At 38.9% G+C, this 26551-nt stretch overlaps 1 protein-coding gene across 1 annotated transcript in view; it reads left to right on the top strand.

The window, feature by feature from the left end:
- Positions 1–2602: 2602 nt before the first annotated feature.
- Positions 2603–26551, top strand: part of gpm6bb (glycoprotein M6Bb) — a 52847-nt gene continuing 28898 nt past the window's right edge. Inside the window, exon 1 of the mRNA XM_061235619.1 lies at positions 2603–2742. Coding sequence (XP_061091603.1) covers positions 2739–2742 — 4 coding nt within the window. The 5' untranslated portion in view covers positions 2603–2738. The remainder of the gene's footprint in view (positions 2743–26551) is intronic.

The following is a 26551-nucleotide window of genomic DNA, read 5'->3' as shown; positions in this document are numbered from 1 at the left end:
CATAGCTCTCACAATGTTTCTGTCATCAACTGCTGTTGTTTCCCTTGGTCGACCAGTTCGATGTATGTTGTTCAGTAGGCCCTAGACCAGCATTTTTTTCTTTCTTTTCAAAACAAGCTATCCTCAATGCTACTTCAATGGATTTCCCCTGTTTGCTAGGCTTCGAAATGGCTCTCTGGTCTTCATGTTGTTTTATCTTTTCTCACACAAATGCAGTCTTCATGGGCAAAAATCAAGGCTAAAACCAAGAGTAGACATTCAGTACTATTTATTAACTAACCAATCAATCTAACAAGACACATCTGGGCAGCAAGAAACACCAGTCACATATTCCAATACTTATGCTCTCCTAAAAATTGAGTGGTCTGATACAAAAGGTGATATGTTATAAATTGTTTAACAATCTAGATAGAAATACCACAAAATAAAAGCTGAAATTTGGATCTGTCATCTCATCTTTTGACCTCAAACTCAATTGTCTTCAGTGTATAGCAAAAACAAAGGAATTTACCTTGCTGTTCCAATACTTTTGGAGGGGACTGTATTTTAAAAGAAATTGTATTTTTTATAATACAAATATAAATTACATTAATAATAAAATCATTTTAGCATGTATGAAATAAAATGTGTAATTATCCTCCCAGTAGTGGTTCCCACTCTGTAGAGATGCTCAATGCAGAATTATTCTGCCAGTTTCCAGGTACTCAACTGGCATTTGTTTGCTGCATTCTACACAAATGCCATTTGTAGCAATAGATCCAGTTTGGCCGAGTTTCCATAGGAATTGAACAAGTCTTTAAATTAATATAAGATGTTGTCCTATATTTAAAACATAGCGAAGTTCTAAAAACCAGAAAGCTGTTGCGTCTCTTCACACAGAAAACAGGTTTAAACCCTCATAACAACTACAATTACAATACAAAATGGTCAAAAACCAGTGACCAGTATTAGGTCAGCTATTATGCTACTAATAAGGTCAAGTATTATGCTACTTGACCTTAAAGTATTAAAAAATCCTTTAGAATGTGATATGATTATTCTCATAATGCCTTAAGAGTGATATTTTGAGTGCTTATAACAATAATTATACATATTATGAGCAGATTATAATACATTATTAGTATGTTTATGCTGTATTATTGACATTGTGTATCATCAAAAGTTTTTTTTCTTCAAGTGTAAGAATTTCTTCATAGAACTGCCAATTAATTTATCTATGAATTGTGACTGTGATGCATTTTGAAGGTACTGGTGTGTGTAAAGAAATTATAATGAATTCCTGCAGACATAATTGGGAAATTGCAGATGCTGTTTTTGCAGTTATGCACCTTCCCCTCAGCAGGTGGTGGCCACGACTGTTGCCAGAGGCAGCTGTAGGCTAATGACCTCAGTCAGCAGTTGTGTTCTTGTGAAGTTCATCATGGATGACTCCCATTCCAATAGACCAACTATAATAAAACTAACCTCTTAGATACAAATGTGGGATTCTAATTCATATTTATTTACTGTATTTACTGTAAAATACTCTCGTAATCTAAATGGTTATAGTTTAATGATAACATGATATGTTCTCATACTTCATTTTTCAGTGCTGATTGACTAAAAACAAGTGCAAATGTCAATTTATCAACTGATGCTTTAGCACGAACTCGCTTTGCAAAGAACCTTTCTTCAGTTCCTCTTAAGATTGTTTTTTGCCTAAGAACCTCGTAAACACACTCGTTAATCCTAACATCCAGGGTTATCAGGAAATCCAGCCAAGATTTTTTAGGTAATCAACAACATTCATTTTTCAGGATGTCCTAAACTTTTAATCAATAAGTTGGGACAGGGTATGCAAGATAGGCACAGACAACTACAGTATGTTTAGTGTCCCCCACTGTCTGCAATGTAAGTAGTTTATTTTCAACTTTTGTCTGAGTGATGTTACGCGGAAGCTGTACTTGACCACAGCATGAAGGGACCCATTCAGCGTGGCCACTTGGCGACCAGTGAAAAGACCGGAACAAGAGAGGCTTCTACATCCCTGGATACTGGTTACCAATGTGCTGGATCAATGAAGAATGACTGAATCTCTCTGGGCAACGGTCCCTCCGTTCTCCATTCTGTGCCTAGGAGAAGGGTGTAGGAGTTGGATATTGCCCTGGTCTTGTTTTCTGCTGCGAATCTTGGCACCTATGCCCCTCTTGGGAAGTAACTGCTCGGTTCAAATGAGCCAAACAAGGCTTTCGAAGTTCTGTTCTTAAAACTTTTACTTCAGCGTGTTATGATATTAGTCCCGATAGACAGTTCACTTAGTTTTGGTCGGCAGTAATGTATATTTCCCATAAATTTCTGTGCATGTACACATATGCACACACACAGACGTACACACAATTCACAGCATGATGAGCTGTTTGACATCTTACATTAGGCTACTAAATATCGCTAAACCCTTCAAGTCATCAAGTCATGTTCACATAATCATGCTGAATGAATGTTTAATGAATGTTTGAGACTATTTTACTTGGAGTGGATGCATGAAAAAACTATCCGTTCCATCTTCATTGAAAGCAATTCGAGGGGCTGATCAACATAAAGCCCTGGCAGTGACGTCACCCACCCCGTCTCGAAACAGGACACTGTGCAGTGTCTTTTCAGATTAGTTCAGCGTTTACAGTGCATCTCCGGGCTCGACATCCCTGTTACCTCAACTTTTTCCACGTTAAAAACTTCTGAACTTCTGCGAAGGCGACAATATGGGTATGATCCAATTATAATTTATGTGTAAAGTCTTATTGTCCTTTATTCGTTGCGGTAGGTCATGAAAACTCATGATGAAGTTACGATATTAACGACCTTTGTCGCTGTTTTGTTTATAACGGTTCAGTGCTGAACTGCAATTGCTGCTTCGAACAGGGTATTGGGGGCGTTTCATAAGTTATTTTTCTAATGTGTATATTTTTATCTGACCCCTTTCGCTTTGAACTGGCTTGAGGTATAACTGAATTAATCGGATGATGCGATTACCGATAAAACCAAAAGGATTTCCCGGCTGTCAGATGCAGTTCTCTATGTTCACTTGTGCTTAGGTACTACCAATCTGCGAAAACTCGCGTTTATTTTCCCGACCTTTCTTAATGACATCGATTGACATTTCAATAATATTGACAGTAATAAATACGTATTCCCTTTACACACATAACATTAGAAAAATCTAATTTTATGAGCTCGCTTTTGTTCCAATTTTATAATAGCCTACTTGTCAGCAAAAGTAACAGTCATGCATGCAAGGAGTTCTAGAATTCTTGTTACCACTATACATTTTGTTTTTCGTGGATGAAGAAAATTACACCGCTGATGTATCCCAGCTGTTTCTTTTTGCTCTTGCCTGTTTTTACTTTCAGTCTGCGGAGCGCACTCATTCGATCTCACCCTGAAAGACAGAGGCATACTAGTGACCCGTGTAGCCGATGTTTTCTAAGCAGAATTGGCGTACCGTGTGTACATGATGGCAGTTCAATATATAAGCGCAACAAGTTTAATTGGAACATATAGAGTAGGAGTGGAACAACTGCTTTGTATAAGAAATATACACTATGATTGTGTGATGTTAATTGAATGACGTTGTAAGTCAAAGCCAATTTGTTTTTATTTCTAAAATGTTCTGTAGGAGGATACTATAGGCTTCTATAGTAAATGATTTCATAAGACCTAATCTTATGAAATCATGTGATAAATCATCTTGTCCTACCGAGAATACATACAGTTCAGGGAATGTTCTGGCTAACTTGTTTAGAAACATTTTTTAAATGGATCCCTAATTGATCACAAGCTATTGCACAATCCCTCCAGCTAGACATCAGTGGGAAAATGTAGAGGTAATTTAGAAAATAACAAGGGAGGGTTGATTCTAGTTTGATCCCTCACAGTATGGCATCCTATTAAAGTAAAGTAGTGAATGCTGGTTATTATACAGTAACAGACATTAAAAAAAACATTTCCTTTTTGTCATTTATTTGTCATTAAGGGATGTTTAAATCATATAGGGCCTGGGTAACAGCCTTGGTCTTTGGGTTTAAACAAGGGTTTCATTGATTAATCTTATATCTTATCAGGAAGCTGAGCTCTTTGGTTATTGGTTGGAGTGAGGGCCATTGGGGTCATGTTTTAGAAGCACAGTGATTCAACACAGTGTAGAATCCTGACTGATGTCTATTGGTCGGCTGAGTTCGTTAGAGCTATTCATAAAAAGAGTGTGTGTGTGTATATGTGTGTGTGTGTGTGTGCATGCATGAAAATTTGCTACAGATGGTGACATCACAAGCCCCCCCCCCCCCCCCCCGGCAGTCATGTCCAGTCTTATCAATCATTTGTTCAATGAGCTGATCCTGTCTCTTGTTAGCGCTTGTTCTACAGTATGCGTTTGGAAAAGTTTGCAAGACTTTATTCAAGCTCTGACTTCACGATAGCCAAACAGGTCTCACAGAAAGCCGCACATTACCCTAATTCACATGAATATTGTGAAGAATCATTTCAGACCATCAGTGATTTTCCTTCTTCTTGTGGAAAGTGTATTGGCAGCCTCTCAGCCTGCTACCATTTAGCATTAGTGTGGAAGATGCTGTGGAATCTACACTTCAACATATGAAATATCCTGAGTCCAGATATACCCCAAGTGTTCACCGTCTCTGTCTAACCGAAAGGAGGCTTTGATAAGGCACCTTTGCTTGGGAAGTCCTTTTCCACTTAAAGACTCTTTTTGGATCTGCAGACCAAATGGGAAAGGAAGATTGACATTCGCTTGAAATCCCAGGGTAGATATCCATCGGCTGTTATGATAATTCCAATGATATGATAATCAGAATTCTTCAATTATTAAAATAACATTAGAATGAACTGAGGACTTGCTTCTAAAATTGTCATACATTCTCATAAACCACTGCTTAGCATGTTGAATAAGTGTTTAGCTGTCTTGTAAGGGAGATTCACAACAAACTATGTTACTGATTCAGGAAGTGATGAATGTATGCTCATCATGCATACAAAATGAGTTGGTGAAATGCTGTATTTGGGCCAAATCAGAATTGGATATTATGTTTTGAACACTGATCCCAGATCAGGACTTAATTGAGGAAACCCATTTGACTTAAGTCCTCTTATTTTCCATGATAACATACATACTGTATTTAGTGAGAGACTGTACAGTCAGATGTACCATACAATTATTGTGCTTGTGAGTCTTTATTTTCCATTTTCATATTCTGTTTCAAATTAGGTGAGGAATTTGTTTGTGCGTGTGTTGGTTTAGGGTTAGTCACCAGATCCCAGAATAGAACAAAATATGTTTTGAAGCTTAGTTTCACAGCAGTACAGAACTGCTGCCATTTTACACATTTCCTCTCAAGTTTCCAAAAACTGAGCTTGTAGTTACTTTTAAAATCTACCATAGATTTGTATTTCTGAAACTCATGGTTGCTCTTGGACTTTTCTTGTATTATAATAACTATACAGTAAGAAAATATTTTCAGAGCATCGATTTCAATGAAATGGCTGAGGTGAAAGTTACCTGTGAGTTAACTGGGAACACAATGAGGACTGATGTCTCAAATTTTTCATGACTGTTCATATGACTCTCACCTGCCCACTCCACAATCACTTTTTCCCCAATGCTGCCCCACCTATAGTTAGTTACCATGATGCATTGCTGAATATTCAGTGGTAAAGGGCTGCACCCACATGGACAAGAGCTGTTTTCATAAATGAATGAATGCAAGGATTTGCCTTCAAAATAGATGAATAACCAAGTTTGTAATATACTCAGTTTTGAATAAGAGATTATAATTTGATGTTTGTCTTTTTCTGGTCAGTAGGAGTTTAGTTGGTGTAATGCAGGAGAAGGGGTATTGCAAGTGAAACTGAGAAATTTACATGCTTTTCAATTTCTGTTTTAGGGAGACAATTGCATCACATGTCATTTACCATTGGGCTGTCTTGTGACCATTTGAGTTAAGGGTAATCTAATACAGTCAATTATGACTAAACAGTGAATAAGCCTTCTCTGTCCACCCATAGACCAGGCATAGAAGCAGTAACCTCTAGAGAACCATAGAGTATAAGATATTTTTCCTGCTGCAAAATTAAAACATTTATTCTGCAAGAAAACTGACTCTCAGGAAAAGGTGATTAACTACTTAGCTACACCAACCTGTACCTGCAGTATGATTTATAAAATGTAATAGCTTGGGTGTGCGGTTGTACTTTTTTCGTACATGCTTTGTATGTTTTCCTTTTGCTTATCTTGATGAGTTGGTCCTAATGTCATTTTTCTTCCCTGTTCTTAAAGCTGCGGGTGTGCTCCTATACTGCAGAGTCCAGTTGTCGAACCATATCTTTCACTGGCATTCAGTACCTATAGCAGGAACTTCCATAGTAATTGGCTTTTTTTAAATAATATAGCAGGAACTTCCATAGTAATTGGCTTTTTTTAAATAATTTTTTTAAATATATATCACAATGGTGATTTCAAAGGGAGATAATTAGACATTTAACAATGTAACTTTAACACTGGAGTTTTTCAGGTAGTGAATCCACAGTCCTTGCAAGGACATCTGGAAACCATCTGATTGTTTTCCTTGTCCAAATTGCGTGAATTGAGTGAATTGTGAGTCAAACTCAACATTTTGTCAATAGGCCCCTCGGCAATGACAGGAAATGACATCACACGTCTCCAGCACAGACTGTGATGTCCTTGAGTAATGTAATGTGCTCTTGTTAAACAATGGATCTAAGCTGTGTATTCAGCTGTTGCATAGCTACCTCTGGAAATGTGAAGTTTTTTTTTGTGGAAACTACAGTTAACCTCTCTTTGGGGTTTTGAATTTCCTTGGCCCCAGGTTCAGCAGCAGTTAACAGACCTGGAAATATTTTCATATGCAGGTGTATGTTGATTTTAACAACATTGACTAACCGGGCCTGTGATGCAAGGCTTCCTATGATTATATTTCCCATTGTCAGCAATTTCAGGGAGCACTGACAAAAACTGACAGAACATGGTACTTCATGGTGAGGTTTTTTGGGTGTCTTTAAAGTTGCTTTTTAACTTAAAAGCCATCTAGCGGGCTGTTTACTACAACACTACACACTTTATAGATGATGAATTTATGTACCCTCTTGAGTTGGTATGAGGATCTGAAGGGAATAATTTTAAGATTAACATATGCTTCAAATGGTGTGAAGAAATTGAAAATGAAATCATCTTTATTCTCCACTTCTCCCTTTTTACTCCGTGCCACGTCTTCAGTTCTTTTCTTTTTTCCCTTTAACTTCCGTCTCCTCTCATCCTCGTCTATTCCAGAGCAGTTGTTCTCATTTGGAGGCTTAATGGTACACTGGTGACAAAGACACACTTTGTTTATTGTGATATGAAATGATCAGGAATAGAGCTTCCTGAGTGAAAATGCTTAATGAAGCATGACCTGGCCCCCAGACTCTCAATAGGAACCCATTCATGGGCACACACATTCATGAGCAAGTGTATTTCTGTATGTGTGCATTCTGGGATCATGGTCTTAATTAGGACATTGTACATGAGTGCACTTTTCAATTGGAAGAAAAGTTCCACAATTTCCGCAAGATGTATTAAGCATGTTCCATCACAATGAAGTCTTTCTTATGTATGCAGACTTGCATGTATGCCCTATAGCACTGCAAGACTTCAACCACTACTTCAACTACTGCTGGAAGATTACAGGTGCCCAAATAACTCCCCTCTCACAAAATGGCACTTGTACAACTTGTACAAAGCAGACTGGTAATGATAAGCAATACCTACACACTGTAGGTGTGTAATTTGATGGTGCTTTTCTACCTGCACAGGTCTTCCTCAGCTATGCGTGATAAATACTTGTTTCACTGTCCGTAAGTTTAAACATTATTTGTAAACCTACAAATGTTAGGAGCATCTAGTCCAGTGTGCAGGTATAAATTTACTTCATGAACAGTGTGTTGCCCTGTCAAAATTCTGCCAATGTCACCTTGCAAAATGCATCTATGTACTGCAATCACTAATTATAACAATTTTTGATCATATCAATTATACTTTTAACCAGGGATTAGAAACTCAGGGAGCAAAAATTATGAAAGAACCCTACTTTAAGAGCATGTAAACTGGTTCATTATGCTATTTTTTCTCCTTGAAAACGCCAAGCTGCAGTCAAATCCATTAAATGTCACTCCATCTGGCACTGGAAGTGGAAACTTCCACTTGGGGGAATCGCTTTAGAAGCCGGAAGTTATGCCTTGACCGTTCTGTAGCGCCTCCCCTTTCTGGCCTACTAGAGAGGCAAATTGAGGTGTGGCCCAGGAAGAGAATCCACAAATGATCTAATACAATTTTAGTAAAAGCAAGAGATTTAAAATTCTGTCCTACAAAGTATCCTTATAGGAAGTAATAGCTACCAAGAGAGCAAAAACAACCTCCTCATTTTGACAAAGGCACAAGCCTGTTGTACAAAATGTCTCCATTAATGAGCTACATGTCCTTTCAGCAGAGTAGAGTAGGGGAATGTATGTCACGGCTGTCGCTGCAATTAGACACTAACCTGTCAAGCTTTCTAACTTCTCAAGAGCCAAAATATCAGTAATAAGAAAACAAAAGTTGAAAATCATTTTTTTAAATGTAGTCCAACATACTTTACTTATTCTGTTTATAGCAGACCATTACAAAATTGAATTGCTTTATGTGGACTGAATGCTAGAATGGAAATGTTATTATGCAGTTTTTGTTCAGAACAAAACAAAATGAGAAATCATTCATTCCTAATTCCTGCTTTTATTGAAACTGTACATTGTGGGCCAAATCCCCTCTGGGAAGACAGATGTGGGGGTATGCTGGGGGCTGAGGGGATACTGGCCTTCATGTCTGTGCTTGGAAAATATGCGGAGATGTGGGTTTTCGTTTGTGCTGAATGCTAGCCAGGGTGAAGTAATGGATTCGACAGGGAGCAAAGCACCGTAGCAGGGCTGATAGACAGCCGTACCATCAGTGAGCCAAGAGAGAGCTCCTGGCCCTCTGCCACATCCTTAATGAATTTACAAAACATGGGACGTGCATTTTCCATCACACCAAAACCCATTTGCCACTTAATACATGTCCATGTGTGGCAAGCATGAAGAATTTATTGATGAGGGAAATCAATGTCCCTTTCTTGATTAGCCCACTTAATTGCTGTGTGTGACTAAACAAACAGGAGCAGTAGCAAACAAACACAAACTGACACACCAGGACACACAAGCATGCACGCAGACACACATACACACACACACGAAGGAACGCACACATACACGCACCAGACCCCAACACACAGTCATGCCCCCTTTCATCATGGCAGGTACTGGGCCAGTGGGTTTATACAGTAGAATATACAGTAAATAATTTAGTTATCATTAGTTATAGTTATCATTAGACAATAATGAGGAGGGACTAAAGATTGTTGCCAGTAGAGATGAAGACATACCACTTTCCATATTTAGGTTCCTGGCTAAGCGGTGTCGTTGAGGAAGTGTTTTTTGTCCAAATGGTCCATATCCCATTTGGAGCCCTGTTTATAGTTAAATATTTAAGTTGGTTGACTTAAAAACTCAGCTATCATGGTAGTGACCATCTGGCTTGCAAGAAATTATACAAAAGCTGTTTTCCTTTGTCAAACTGCAATTGCTAGAAGTTGGAAACTCTCCAGAATTGTTTATTTCTTTGAATACCCCAGAAGTATATTTTGGCATGGAGTAGAGGCAGTCTCAATGGTGCATTCTTAAACTCTTTTTTTGTAAATGAAAACATATTGGCTGTTACATTTGGATGTTTCAGAATTTTGTTCCCACATGCTGTGAGAATTACATGTGAAATCATGCTCCTCATGTCATCTTGTATTTTAGTCTTTACTATCATTGTTCTGTTTTGGCATTCGATCGTGGGGAAATTGTTTAAAGTGTGGACCCAAGAACCAGTACAGGGTCATACTGTACAGGGCCCCCTGGAGTATATTCTGTGAGTCAGCAGCTCTCATCAGATTCAAGCCAGAGAAAACATGAGCCGCATTTCCTGTGCTATACTTTCCCCCGTTTGGAATGCTAATCGCATTGATTAGCGCTCGCTGTGGCAAACCTACACTATTATTTTGGGAGAGCGCATGAAATAATGAGCTCTCCACTGAATCATGTGATGTCAGGCATGATGTTCTTGTCACACTGAGGTTTGCTAGTTGAGCTTGCACAGACATGAGCTGGAGGAAGACACGTTATTTGAAACTTAACAGTCAAACTTTCAGGCTACCAATCGACCAGCGGGGGTCACTGGTGTGCAATGAGATGCTGCCATCCCCATTGAAACCCTCTATTAGCCTCCCCTGAATGATTCTAGAGCTGATTGTATATTGCCCTAGGGAGCTGATTGTATATTGCCTATGGCCACAGTCAACACTTCCATGCTCTGGAGTATATTCACAACATAATAATCATTTAAATGCCTCATTTGGGCTGTAGTGTAGTATAATGGTGATAAAGAAACTGGGCTGATAACCTCATGGTTGAAGGTTTGATTTCCTGGTAAGACACTGCCATTGTATGCTTGATCGAGGTACTTTAGTATATCCAGCTCTATGAATGTAGTAAACTATGAAAAATGCCGTCTGGATAAAGCCATCTACTGAATGACAGGAATATAGTGTATAAGACAACTAATGCAATCCTTCTTACTTAGGGTTTGAGTGGTATTTCAGGACAACTACTCATAATTCAGGTGGTCATATGTGGATTTTGCTTTGAAAGAAAAAAATCACCCAGTTCAACTTCGTCATGCTTGGAAAAACCAGGCTAGAGATTGTTTCAGCAAAATCTCTTTGACACCATAGACAAAGCGCTTGCCATCAACTGTGGGAGTGTGAGGAAATATGGAAATCACTGCCAATACTGTTTTTAAATATGATAAAAGGATAAAAAGAATGACAGAACAACTTGATCTACTGATAGAGGACAAATGCCTGCACACATAATTGATTTTAAAATTGTAATGCTAAGTTGCCAGCTGCCATTAATACCAATGTTTTTCACATTAAATGTAAATAATTAATTATTCCTAACTACTGTATGTGAACATAAGTAACTTCTCTAACTTACTGTATATTAAAAGCAATGGTATTACACATATATAACTGAGGGTGTTTGTCTTATTACATGCAGATAGTACAAAAAAGTGAATTGAAACTGTTAGAAACTGAGTGAATCCACCATATTGATGCATATCTGTGTCTGTGTTAGGGTCTCTTTCAAACTGATCCATGACTGTTTCTCTGTAGCTACGGTCCCCAGAACCCAGAGAATTCCTGTTTAGTTATGGGCCTTGATTTGCTTTGCTTTTCTCAGATGTTTACAGTTTCCAGAAGAAGTATGGGACCCTCTCCACACATATGCTGAGGAAATTCCAAAAGCTCATCTTGAAGTATGCAAGAGAGTTTGAAGGGGTGGGGGGTGGCTGCTTGGGGTTCAGGGGTGGGAAGGCAGGGAGGGGTTAGTGGGCGAAAAAGAATCTGAGGGATCTGTTATAATCGTTGGGACTACTTCCATATGAGCAGGAAGAATACACTGAAGCGACATTTTAAAAATGGCCCATAGTATAGACGAGAGATGTGTAGAGATGACAGTTTTAGACTGCAGATGACAGTTTTCCCGCAACTGCTTACACACATTTTCTGAAATGATACACCATTTTTCCTAAACTATAAGCACAAACCCAAAAACTCAGACTGCTCTGGCCAAACCTCAGCCTTCTAAGGCAAAGTGCAGCTGCTCTCATTGAACATAATAGTAAAAGATGAGGACAACAAAGAACAAAAACAAAAAAGCTTTAAAATAATGTCCTAAATTAGTTGTGCACAGCCAAGGTATTGAAAAACTTTGTATTTTGTACATTTGCCATGTCCAAATAAAGATGATTAGCTTTATGCTAATAATATAATGGAAAACCCCATAGATAGCTAAGAAAACTAGCATGAAACGAAATGCGATGTTTTACACTCCTATGAGGTCTGGTTTTCGCTGTTACTCTGAACTTAATGAATTCATTAGAGCAGTTGATTGCACAGTTAACTCACCACACCTTGTTACTTAGGTCTCAACAGGGCGCTGATTTTAAAGTGAAAACAAAAACCTGAAGACCCAGTAGCTCTCCAGGACCAAACTATTAACACAATCCCAAAACTACACATCAATCTGTACAAACCTCAAACATTGTGATGATGAGTTAATTATATTGAATGTCAGTGCTTTCTAAATGAGAACATGGTGCAACATGCTTTAGGAGATATTTTTACTGGTGAATAGTGTTTATATTTTTGAGTAATGAGTCTTTCCTTTTGGTAGCTGATGGAATGATTTTTGCTTATAGAATCAGTTTTTGTGTGTAACCGTTAAAAACTGTAAAAAGGACACTGCTCTTGGCAGCCTGCCCAGGACCGTATTCAACACTTCACAGAAAGCTCTTTGTGCCGACCTCCCCTTTAATGCCGGTGCTAAACAAAAACAAAAACAAAGGCGTCTGAGGTCCTCCAGCTTGCAGCTGTGAGAAGCATTCACCGCGTGAAGAATTTGGCTGAATTGCTCTCCACTGACGCTTTGCTGGCATCCTCAGTGGGACACTCCCGATTTATTAAGCAGAATCACCAATCCATGCTGAAGTAATGCTTAGAGAGGCTTGAGTGAATACAGAATCTACTGTAGCTTTACACACATACAGATACAAACACACACACACAATCCCATTCACATGCAACACAGTCTCATATGAATGCGTTGGACACAAGCATACATACATGAGCACATTCAAATACAACCGGTCACATGTAAACACACACCCATACACACATGAAGATGTTCAAATGCAACCGGTCACATGTAAACACACATGCATACACACATGAAGATGTTCAGATGCAACTGATCACATACTGTATAAACACACACAAAATATGAACCTATTATAGTGCACAACTGGTTTGCCATTTGTTAACTTTCAAGTGAAGTAATGTACATTGGTTCTCTAAGTGAAATAAACTGGGCCATATTGTCAGCACAGAAAGGTATATGTAGGGTAATGGTTATATAATAACATCTGTTCACTTTTATCAAGCATGAGCACTGAGCATTAGGCCCTAAAAAGGCAGTTATGTTTTGTATTGTATGTTCTATCTGTATCCCTTTTCTGTAATTGTGTCTTTTTCTGAATATTACAATGCTGTTTCATACAGACTGATGATTCATATTTGCCCTGATCACTGTGACTCACATGCATGTGACTTACAATGGTAGTTAGCTTCAAAGGACATTGCTCATGTTGCACACAGTTCAGCTATTATATCTTTCTTCTGCTCTGAAAAACACCTTTGTCCCTCCACTGCTTTAACAGTAATTCCAGTGTTATACCTACACTGTGTTTGTCTCAGTTATACATGCTCCTGAACCCTACAGCTGGTACAGTAGCAAGTTAAACAGTTCAGACCAGCTCCCAGCTTGACATGGTTTGACAAGCTCAAGTTTGGAAACAGCTGGTTGACCAGCTACTACCAGCTCAGACAACCTACCAGCACCAGCTGGTTGAGCAGCTCATACCCAGCTAGACCAGCTAATGACCACCTTGACCAGCTCAATTTTGAAGCATAGCTGGATTTTACAGAAGAGGAGGTATTGATATGCATGGAGAGAATGTGCCAGGCAGATGCACGATCCTGCAATAGTTGAGCTTTCTCCAGGGTTAAACAACAGCTGCAGGAAACACAATCCCCTGTGCATCGGGGGAGTGTAACTGCAACAGAGTTCCTGGGAATTGAGGAAATGGATTAAACGGCAAAGACAAAATATTCCTTGTTCCGCTCAGAGACTTGCGAAAGTGCAAACCATATTGACAGAGCCAGTGGTCAGCTGAGGACCAATAGTATTGACAGTAGATTGTAGCAAAGGTCGTTTGTCACAGCAAAATGCGCTCTGCTGAGAATGATAATCACTGTTATGATAAGGAGCACAAAACAAAATCAATTGTTCAAGTTGTAAAGCAGCACATTATGTCGTTTTGGCATTGTTGTTCTGTGTTAGCCATGCAACTCAAGCCCAAATGAGCTGTGACATACTTTGGCTGGCCCATTTACAGGCACAATCAGTCTCAAATTCCAAACATTTGTAGGGTGCTTGGGAACTCAATGCAGTATGGTAAATGCAGTATGGTACATGTTTATCCTTGTAGGACCCTGCAGGAAAGTTTAAAGTGTTTTGGTTGAAAGCATGTTGCAGTGAAAATATTTTCAAAAATACAATATATATAGTATCTAAAAATACTTATATACTATTTTATTTTTATTTTATGCTACTAAATATTTTTTTATTGAATGTCCCTTGTAGTGTAGGTTTCAGCACAGTAGATTATAGACCAGAATATAAGACCAGAGACTTGTGTTCCCCATGGGGGATGAAAATGAATTGCTGGGTTTTAGGGGGATATTGATGTTCATTAAAGAGACCATGTATGGGGTGCTCTGATAATTCAATGTTTATTAGAGGGATAGTTAAAGTAAAACCTGGGTAACTACAGGATGCAAAAGGATCCCTGTGGTTCACATCTGACAACCAATCTTAAGACTTGGCCCCGTGACCCTGGGCGATATAACATAATGAGTAAGGGCCTCAGTCTAATGTAGTGTTTATGCTGCTGAGAAGTCTCAAGGCATTTTAACCTTTGACCCCAGGTCTGTGGAAAAAAAGAATGATAACAATAATACAATAAAGTAACGACAGCCGGCAGCTGAGGGAACAAAAACAGAGTGGCGCAGGAAAACATCTGGAGGCTGAGGAGCCCTGAATTTCCGGGTTCAGTGCTACTCGCACCGGTTCGGGGGCCAATTAGGGAGTAACAGTTTATTTTATTTTGACACAAATCATGGGCCTGGATTTCCAGATGTTCAAACGAAGTGCGATCTAGTGTTTCCTCTCCCAGTGACCCGCTATTGCTTGCTTCATGGCTAGCTTGGGAGTTGAAGGATTCTCCTCCATGCTGGCCAGCTGTAGCCTATCTGACAAGTTTCCTCATCTGGGAATGGACTCAGGTTTGGAACAAATTTGCCTGGACCTGGTTCACAGTTCCCAATGTGAAAGTGAAAGTGTATTGTTGGTGCAATGAATGTTCTAAACTAGAATGAAAACAATGTACATTGGCATGGAAATTTCAGGGAAATTTGAGGGTGCCAATAATTCTGGAGTCGATTATATATATTCAGCTTTCTGGTAATTTCTTATAAAAAATATAAAGAAAAATACACAGTTTAATGGAACAGGGTACATTATTATTTGCTTCACTGATAATTCTTGATGAAGGTGTTTGTGAGAAACTCATTGATATGGAGATGAGGGTATGAGATTTGCCAGCAGAATGTATGCATATCAAATTTCAAAGACTCTGGGAATTAAACCTATGCACATGAGGAACTCTCTGTTTTCCAGCTCACTTAAACAATTTCCTTATTCTGCTTTTATATCAGTGTCTTATCCCTTCAAAAAAAAAAAGAGATCTTGCCACCAATAAGTATCATCTTTGGCACCTATTACCAAGATAATTCAATGAATGTCCTTACAGACTGACTGGGAAGCACCATGTGGTAGACATAATTTGTTAATCGAGTGTGATACTAAAACACTAATTTTGCCCAAGAGATGGTGGCCCATTTAATGGTGGCCCATTAAACTAATTTGCTTAGTGTAGAGCCAGCTATATCCATCCAGAGGAAAGAGAGACCAGGACCACTTCAAACTTCACACATAACTAACATACACTTTGTTTCCATCTGAAAGAATTTTCAGAGAAAAAATCTATTTTATGCATATAATTCAATTATACATTATTGTCACCACCATATAGTAGAGAGCACTTTCACCACAATGAAATCCTGTTTGCACTTGGTCAATCTTCTGCTGTACTGGATGGGGGAATGAACTGAATCTAATGGGAAAAAACATGGCTTCAGGACACTTTAAAGTATGCACCGTCAGATGCGACAATGAGGCTAATTTTAGGCATCTGAACATGACTGGGTCAAATTCAGTTTTCAGAACTGGCAGCCATGTTAAATTAAATTAGTAAATGCTGTTGTGTGATGTATGAGATTCAATTTTTTTTTTAACTGGTCACTTCAAGTACAGTGGGCATGACATTAATAATTTATGGTTTACATTTAGTGACAGAAGTGATCCTATGGGGGAATGAGGGGCCTGGCTTCTGCTGTGAGCAGTTTGAGAGGATGTGAAAGCAAAGGCTTACTGTGAGGGGTAAGGGGTAAATATAGGCACAGACAAGTGACGTTGCAAGTGGGTCACCCATCCAGGCAGTGTCTGGATCCCTCTTGAGACTGTAGAAGCATGCAGGCAGGCAAGCTCCTTACAGGCAGTTGCAGTGCCTTTTTTTGCTGTCTTTATGGTACCATTTTTAACGCCGTCTGTTATTTTATCCACCTATAAAGAGAGTGTCTGTTCTCCATTATAAAACGGGTAGTCCTGGATGCCTTTCAGCCGTGCTAAAATACACAGCTATGAAGCATTACTATGTCCTGTATGTACAATATCAATGTGCACCTTTAACAAGAAATTGGACCATTGACAGCTAATGTTATTGGCCAGACAATGTTAATGTGTTGCATGGCAACTATTCAGTAATGTTGTTATATAACTACGCTATATTGCTTGATGGATTATTGTTTTTCATTAATAAATGATTGCGTGTATCAAATTAATTTTTTGGCTATAATGTTAATAGAATTACCACCATTTTATAAAAGTAATATATTGTGGTATATTGTGAATCATAATAGCTGAAGGTGTCTAACAACACCTTGTAGCTGTGAATATATTCACAATATGCCACGGTCTCTCATTCCGTATTGCTTAATTAGTGTAATTCACATTTTTCTGATCATTCTAGGGATGTGAGGTCAGGGCAGTCACAGTAGACACCACCTACTTACGTTTTATAGCTACTGGTAATTTATATTCATGGCGTACTAGAAAATGTTGGAATTTGTTCATCAATGTTAGTTAACTGTTCACATGCACATCCCATTGACAACACTGGTGGGGAGGGTGGGTGAGTGTTTGGTCAAAGGTTAGGCTGTGTGCAGCATGTGGTCGTGGGAGGGACAAAGGCCTTCACAGAAGCAGGGTGCAACAGACAGCCCCCAGCAGCTGAAAGGGGTCATGGGAAGTTCAGGGATTAACCAGAAGCTTGTCTGGAAGACTGTTTATGAGCTGTTATGTTGACATTTTTGTTGTGTGTGGGTGTGTATATGTTGTATTGTAAACTTGCAATATTCTACTATTTGTTTAGCAGATGTCTTCAATAAAGGTATAGTCTGGCACTTTAGGAAATGTGCTATGTTTTCCATCATTAGGTGACAGAAAAATATTTGAAAATATCTTCTGGATGCAATATCTTCTCTATCCAGAGGTAAGCTCTGTGAAGTGAAGGAAATACACCCCAGCATCTCCAGAGCTAAGTTACTTACACAGTGTATCTTGTGTGTAAATGGGAAGTACAAATAAAAACAGTAAAACAAGATCTTAGGTGTTTTGAGGCAGCTAAATTCATAACTATAATTGACAAATAATCTGTGCACCCATCAACTGGGAGCAGTGATTAATGTGCAGCAACTAGTAGTTCTAATAGATGCAGTGTAGTACTGTACAGTTGTACTATGTTTCTGAATTTAGCTGCTTCTAAAATAACTAAGATCTTGTTTTTCTGTTTTTATTTTTACTCATCATAAACAGCAGGAATCTCTGTGTAAATAACTCGGCTTCGGATGTTGGAAGGTGTATTTTCGTCACTTCACAAACCTAACACTGCCTCCATCTGTAGCCATCTACTCCTGCCTGAAGATGCTGTTTTTTCTGTCTTATCACTCATCTCATATAACTTATTCTCATCTTTTTACTGAAAGTTATTCTATGGCTGTTTTTCTCAACTGTATAACCAAACACACAATGAAATGTTAAGGTTAGGCCACTGTCTGTCCACCAGGACATGCCATTTGGACCATGTTGACAAGTCCTTATAAAGGGTAAATAACAAGACAATCAGGCTGCCCCTTGTGTTCCCCACATTCATAATGAATGCAAATCAAGGCAGCTGTTTGTGCTTATGAATATTCATGAATGTGAGAGAGACCATTTCTCAGGCCTGGGGTCATTCACATAACTGGGCAGAGGATGTAATGCTTGTGTCTCTCACAGTATTTAGCTGTGAGCAAGGGCAGCTGGGTAATGATTTGAGCTGTACTATAGATCTGAAAGCTAACAGAAACATGGACATAATTAACATCAGGGATATTTACCAATACAATTATTCAAGTATATGCTGTAAGAAAAACAGTCTAACAACTGCTTGAGATATACGCTGGTTTTATTTTTCTCACTGTTCACGATCAAATTATGCTAATTTTGTGGTTTCAAAGGTGACATGCCTTGGAATAATTTATCTGCTTGGACAATTGAATATCCATGATTCAACACTTTACACTAACACAATACTGTATAGTACCATCGTAAATAAGGCCTGACAAGAAACAATATAATCAAAAACACTGATATTGTCCCATTTATTTGAATCAGTCATGTGCCTCCACAGACATAAAGGGCTTATGATGATGGACAGATGAGTAAAAGGATCACAGTACGTTGTATTTTAGATATACATACGATAATGCTGTTCTGATATTTGTTTTTTGCAAATTATAGAAATTAAAGATGCCATTATTATTATTATTATTATTATTATTATTATTATTATTATTATTATTATTATATTAGTAGTAGTAGTAGCAGCAGCAGTAATACAGTAATAGTATATATTGTGATTTTTAAGCATGCAGTCTTGCTAGAAATGTAGCACAGTATTTAATTTAGTCTTAATTTAAACTTTATTCATACGGGGTAGGTTGACTGAGCACACATGCTTATTTACAGCAGCACCCTATTTATTCAACCCCCCACTAGAAGTCTAAAGGCCCAGACACACCAAGCTGGCGTCAAAGAACTATCAGCAACGACGATCACTTTGAGTCACCTCATGTTACCTCACGTTGCCCATATGAATTTAACACACCACAGAGACTACAACTGACAGCCGACATGCACGTACTGCAGCTGTGTGAGAGGAAATAACTCCACACCAGCAGGTGGCGATAGTCGGTGTTCACAATTTTAAAAATCCGGTGGAGCCTTAAACTAACGTTTGCCTGTCATGGTGGTCTGTAATTGAGGCAGGAGAAGCAGGTTTGGTAAATTATATCTTACTCTGCATCACTTTTATATCCTTTTTTAATTTGGAAACATCGCTCATTTGCATTGCCCTGAATGGCAACAAATAATACAACCATTGCATTAACAAAAAAAGCAGATCCCTTTTCGGCAGCAGGATTTACTGGACTGAGCTATGGTGAAAATTTTACTGTGTGGCCACACATTACGGTATATATTCAGCTGCACAAATGTGAGCGTCCTCTCTGTAGTACACTAGAGATATCACTAGGAAATGATGGGCCATAACAAAAGCAGCATTGTTGGTGCTATACAGCAGAAAACAGCACATCATTCCAGGCTGCAGGATGCTAATGCTCTGTTTGGGGATTTGGCAGGGCAATATTTCATTCAGAGGAAACAGTATGGCTTTATCTACTGTGGCGGCCTGCACACAGTTCAAACTTTCATTAATATAAAGTGAGGCGGCCTCTGAATTGTGCATACGGAGGCTAGTGTAGAGTGTAACCGTTCTACAGTGCACTCGTAAATTTAACAGCCCTATTAGTACCATCTTGAAAACAGCATTTGTTCATGCATTAGAAGCATATCAAAGCCAATTGGTCTCAAGTGCATTTTTAAAGGGGGTAATACACAAGCAGAGGTCTACATCCTCAAAGTGATTTACTGTATGTGCTAGCCAGTGGCACATTCATTGTTCCTATTGGCTTAAGTGCACCCTCTTGGCCCCTAAACCGTGTCATGCAGTATTACTGTAATGATGGTTACTGCATACATTACAGAAGAACTGACAATTAACAAACACGGAATTACTTTAATAATATTCTGTTCCATCTGAATGGATTGAATTTATGCAGAACTTTTCATCTGGAGATACCAGAATGCTACACAGTGGAAGGGGAGAATCACCTCAACCGCTACCAATGTGTAGCACCTACCTGGGTGATGCATGGCAGCCATTCTGTACCGCAACATTCACCGGACATCAGCAGAGGTTGAGAGGGAGAAAATTATTGAGCCAGTTAAACTAGAGGGCCCTCATTTCATCCAAAAGGCGGCTTATCTTACTGCACAATTTCCCATTCTGTGCATTGGAACATTGGGGCATATTTGGTGTGTGGGGAAACTCCCTACTGGCCCATATTACTGCTTTGAGCAGCATTGCTATAGATAGTACTTTTGCTATAGAACATTGTGGCATATTTGGTTTGTGGGGAAACCACCTACTGGCCAACATTACTGCTTCTAGCAGCATTGCTATAGATAGTACTTGGATAAAAGTACTATCTATAGCAAATCTAAATGTAAGTAACATTTGACTATATTCAGATGGTAATGCAAGCATTATCTAATGTGATACATTGTATATTCTGATTGATATGAGAGCATTCTTAAGATTTTGATAAATCATATCTGTAGACACAGGTGAGAAGAATTCATGCTCATTCATAGGAATGGAGCATATAAATAATTAATTAATTCATCCTCTCTGCTATTTGACATTATCATTTTCCCAAAAAAATCAACAGTGCATGTGCAAGCACTTGCCTTCTTTCAATCTGTCAATGCCAGTTGGTTCTGTAGACAGCAGGATTTAACCATGATGTTCTGGGAAGCAACACACTGTTATGCTGGCCACCATAACAATGAGTATCAGAGCCAAAACAAAATCAGCGTAAACATGCAATTACCACTTTGCTGATTCAGAGGTTCTGAGGCATAAATGCTTTCAAACATTGGCAATTACTCCCTGGGACTATCCTTAAAGAGGCCCTTTGAAAAATGTAGCATGGTGTGCTATGGCTATTTGGTTGTCGGATACGACATTTGCATAGGGATAATTAATTTGGAATACCACATTAATGTATTATGTACATAAGGCATTCACTTGCTATGTTACACATAACAAATGAGTCATCAGAAGTGCACATTTGAAGTTACCATCAAAAAGCAGAAGCCCTGAGGTGATAGTCCACCTAGGTTAGTTTAATTAAGAAGGCAGCATAATATTATTGTGGTCTTCATTACTGACAGTGAATTTATGGATTTGTAGTGTACGCAGGGCACTGCAAATCTATGATCAGCTTTAAGGCACAACTGTCATTCTGATTAAATAACTACCATTAACTTGTTGAAGTTGCAGGCTCTAGAGATTGAAGGATTTCTGCCGCTTCATAGCGTCCCTCTTAAAAATGAAATGCTTTACGTTTCTTTGTGATAGTAGTAATTGCGTTTCTCTGTGTGTTAACACAGTTTTATTGCGCAAAGTAAACAATAGTTTAATTTCCTGTTAAATGATCATTATTGCTGCCATTCATTAGATGTTTGTTAAATGCTCATTTTTTCTGGTAATATAAGTTTCCTCATTTCATTGTGAAACTTTTTGAAGGAACAATATACGTGTACAATTTCTGTGCACATAGTTTTGCATGCACACCATACAGGGGTCGTCTTTTACAGTATTGGATTGACAGACCCAGTAAACACCCAAGTCAGATCAAAATCTAATTAAATTTGTTGGGGAAATTCATAGCATATTCAGTTTTCTCTTATTAAGTTTCATCTTCTTCATCTATCTTAGTAAAACAATGCATTGGCTTATTAATAGTGCAATAGTGAAGGATTGGCAGATGGTTGTATTATCCTGCTGTAAACCCATTTTGGTCATAATTGCATTTGGCTGCAAACATCACTTTAAACATTGTTGTGATCTTGCCCAGTCCAGCTGGATCAGTAAGTGGAAATTGTGAGCAACCACATGCAACCAGCCGTTTGAAGGAGAAAGACGTTTCACTTTTATGTATCAGATTTGACCTTGGTTAATAGTTTCTTGGTAGAAAACACAATCACATAACATAACACGTGATGGGAGAATGTCAAATCATTCCAATTACCAGTTATCTAATTACCAGGAAGCCAAAATACCACCTCTAGAGGAACAGTGATGATAAATTCTGAACCTTTTCAAGTGAAAGGAAGCTGTTTTGTGAAACAACTTAGTGCATTGTGCTCTATGTATTCATTTGTGCTTCCCCCATTATCTATGTACAGCTCTGAAGGTAAACAAGCAGTAATGGTCCGTTCATATGAGTTATTGCTTCCTTGGGCTCCTTTTTCTCAGTTTGAAAGTAATGACTGAAGACAGCTGTTCTGGTTCAGTTGTTTGATGGATGTTTTCAGCAGCTTCTCGGTAATAAAAAAGCAGGAATTTCCTATATTGAGAAAATAGATTTGAGCGTACCAGAATGTTGAATATAAAGTTTTATGGAAAAAGATGTCACAAGCCAGTAATGAGCAGGTTGTGATGCAGATTATGACTCCAGACTGTTAAAAGATTAACAGAAGCTGGCATTCCAATGTTACCTGCTCATGGTGAAATTTGAAATATCGTACCTTCTATGCATTTGTTGTTATTTTGATGAACTCACGTACAGAAGATTAATCTGACACTTGTATGCCCAGCTCTAAGAATTTCACCAGTTTCAATGAAAGAAACTGTGTTGGTATTTCAGCAGCTTAGATGCAACATTTATCTATTTTAGTATATTTTCAAACCTGTGTTGTGTCACACCTCCTATTCCCTACTTCCCTCAATAATTTGTTGTCGCCCCAAAGCCTGTCAGCAATTTCTCAACAATCCCCGGCATTTGGATTTTGGAAACTTGAGATTTACAGTTTTCCATGACAGTTGATACACGTCTCTTTGTAAAAAGACATTGACATCACTCGCCTGTCCTTGTCTGTCTATGAGATCTCGCCTTGGGAAGCAACCTGCTGAATCTCTGTGTGGATGAAAAACCTCAGTGTATTAGAGGCACCTGTTTATGAGCTGAAAGCCTACTGAAGACAGTATTTGTCACTCTGTTTGCAGTTCCAGGCGGAGTTCATAAGCCTTCTTGTCAATGCATGCTTACATTCTTCCATTTTATCTTTTTTATTTCCCTGTGTGGCTCTCAACCAGTAGTATCCTGTAAATAGTTGAAAGTCTAACCCATTTCCATGACACCAGTGTAATAATGAAATGTCTAAATGTTTTACTTTAAGATATAATTCTCCTGCACTATGGAAAGTATTCAACCACAAAAATATTGGCCTGGTTGAAAGTGGCCTGATGCTTTATGATTATCATATTTTAAACAGTGGTATTCTCAGAATACCAGAATACTGTGGTTTGCATTCTTTGCATTCACCAACCTAGGTTGCCCATAATGGTAAGCAAAGGGACATTTTATTACAATAAGTTGGTAATTGTTGCACCAAAAATGTAAAAAATTGGGTCCTGTTTACTGTCGGTATGCACCCTGCTGAAAAAAACAGCTCAAGCAAGGTTTTGACCAGTTCAGACCAGCTCGAAAGTCAACATGATTTAGCTGGCTAAACAGTTGAGACCAGTTCCCAGCTTGACATGGTTTGACCAGCTCAAGCTACCAGCTCAGATGAGCTACCAGCACTAGCTAGTTGATCAGGTCATACCCAGCTAAACCAGCTTATTCAATTTTCAAGCTGGTCAAGCTCACATAGCTCAATTTTACAGCAGGCAACATTTTAATTTGCTATAGTCCCCATATTGAAAAAAAGCACTAATTTCCACTGGGAAACCTCAGGGAGTAAGAGTTTGGCACATTATGCAGAAATACAATCCTCAGCAGAGCAGTAACATTGGGGTTATTGTATGTTGGAGTAAATACAGTCCAGCTGCATCATTTTCTCATCTCCATTATGATAGTGTTTTTAAGAAATGGAAACTAACTCTGGAGTGTCTTGTAATCAACGGCTAGTTTCAACTCCCCAAAGACCATACTGGATCTAATACTGCTGAAGTGGGCATTTTCTGCCTGAACAGGATTTCCCAGGATCTGTATGGATTCTGTGTAGCCCTTTCACTTCCTGCAAGTCAGCTGCTTTCTCCAGAAATCTGTCGTAACCTCCCACGGTGCATTTACTGATACAAAACAGCAGGATGAAGCGTGAAGAGTCATTTAAGGTGACAGTTATTGTATTACATTTGGCCCAAGTGATTAGGAATTTCATGCCTTTTCATGATAGGGCATCCCCAGAAATGGTTTGTAGCTTTTTTAAAACTGTATCTCAGAACATTTTATTTCTATACCCCAGGTTAGAAATGAAAGTGAATGAGATTATATTTTTTCAAAAAGCCAGAGCAATCATATTCTGTCAGTGATCCACTGATTAAAACAAAACATTGTATTCTGTTGTGGAGAGCAAAATATGTCAATTGGATCAATAAAAATAATTTACAGAACGCTGCAACCTCACCCATTAAGGAGTTTGTGAAACCTCACTCTCCCATCACTATCCCAACTCATCTTTGGCAGCAAAGTCTTGGCTTGATTCTGAACGGGGTGTGAACCATGTAATTGTTCTTTTGTTGCAGGTTTGGATCCGTATACAAGTCTTAGTTATCATTCCAAAGGAGATTAGCCTTAGAATCCGTGAAGCTAACCCCAGAACCGGCAGGCTCTTATTCCTGTGTGAATTTCCCAGCAATACATGAACAAATCTGCAACAGATGGCATCTCCACATATGTATGCTGAGAGGTTCAGAGGAGAGAGCTGCAGGGTGTCTCAGATTTGGCTGATACTCGAGATAGCCTTGGAGGTACACCTTATGGCAGTCAAGGGATACTCTTCTGCAGATTTAAGCAGGGGGTCTGACCCCCGCAGCCCTGGCCTGCATGGTTGGTGAAGAGCATGTGAACAGAACTGTGCTGGTGCAAGTGCTCTCCCCAGCTCTGAACCTTTTATGTTTGCTCGTGTCAACAATGTCTCCATGCTCTCTTACATAATGCTTATGCACTTTAGGTCATTTACTGTAAAATTATATTGTTCTACCCCTACCGCAGGCTAGCTAAGTGTATATTTAGCACCATGTATTTGGGGGGCACTGTGCTTTTGGGGCTGAAGTACCAGAGTGGTATAGAGCAAACGTAAAGACTGACACTCTGACATAATACTGAGCCACTTTGTGCTCCTTGGAAAAAAATGCCTTCTCAGCTCACACGCTCTAGTGCATCCTCTGAGCAAACAGCTCTTTATAGAATATGGCCTTCATATTCCCACTAGCTGCTGACTTTGTGGTCATTGGTGATCCATTTCAGTACACATAAGCCTCTGTTGCAAAAAGCTGATTTCCCCATTGAAGTCCTATTCAAAACTATGACTGTACCCTGGCAAAATTTTACTATTTTGGACAGTACTTTTATATTGTAAAATGTCTTTAACTCGTCTGAGTCTCACAGAAGAGGATATAAGTTTATTTTCATTCCTATTCATCCCTTCATATTTAGATAAAACCCCAGTGCACTTGTGGCCAAAATGTCCCATTGTCAAACATGGCAGCTTCCATGAATTGACTTCATGCATCATTGAGCAGCTCCCATGGGAATCCATGGAGCCAGTGATCAGAAGCTGCCTCCAGTGCTTATACTATATCTTGATGGCTATATCTGAAAATCGTGTGGGAAATAGAAGGAGAAGCTGAAGCGCAAGAGCCCATGATGGCCTGATCATTTTCTGTGGGTCTGATACTTGACAAGGTAACAACTGCAGTAGACTGCAGACCAATATCCGTGGTCCGTATCTTAGGAGGCTAAAGCAGACTGAAACCCACAGATGCTGTGCTAGCAGTGTCCGTCCATCACCGCATGTCATGAGAGACTTTTGGCATATTTGTGACCGCCTGACTGGTATTAATGCAGATATTGCTGTATTTTTTAAAGGTGACGTGATCCCAGCTGTCTGCAATATAATATTACAAAGCTACCAACATAAGTAGCCAAGCAAAATGTCTTGTTTTATTGGTGTGTTCGCTTCTGCCATTTTAGGGGTTTATGCAGGGATGAAAACAGAGGAGGTAGGAGACGTTTTTGATTGTAAACACAGGAGCGAAGAATGGAAATAAATGCTGCATACTATGCCTCTAATTACATAAAAATGCGAGATAATTCAGAGCTCTATATACTACAGCAGCAGTGTCAGACGCTTAGATGATAAGTTTATGTCACTTATTCTCAAGATAGTCTAAACACCTTTTTTTCCGAGGCCTAAATTAGCTTTTGAATTGAAAGTAGACTGCAAGAACTGTAGATACTGACTACAGATAATGACTTAAGTTTAACATCCCACAGGAATGTGGAACTTCACGAACAGGTGTAGATCCCACTGGATATCTCTCCTAAAAAGAGACAAAGCACTCGCACCCCCTTAT

The sequence above is a fragment of the Conger conger genome, chromosome 3, assembly GCF_963514075.1.
Source record: "Conger conger chromosome 3, fConCon1.1, whole genome shotgun sequence".
Classification (NCBI taxonomy): domain Eukaryota; kingdom Metazoa; phylum Chordata; class Actinopteri; order Anguilliformes; family Congridae; genus Conger; species Conger conger.
The sequence above is the reverse complement of the archived record's forward strand: the minus strand, read 5'-3'. Positions and strand labels throughout refer to the sequence as shown.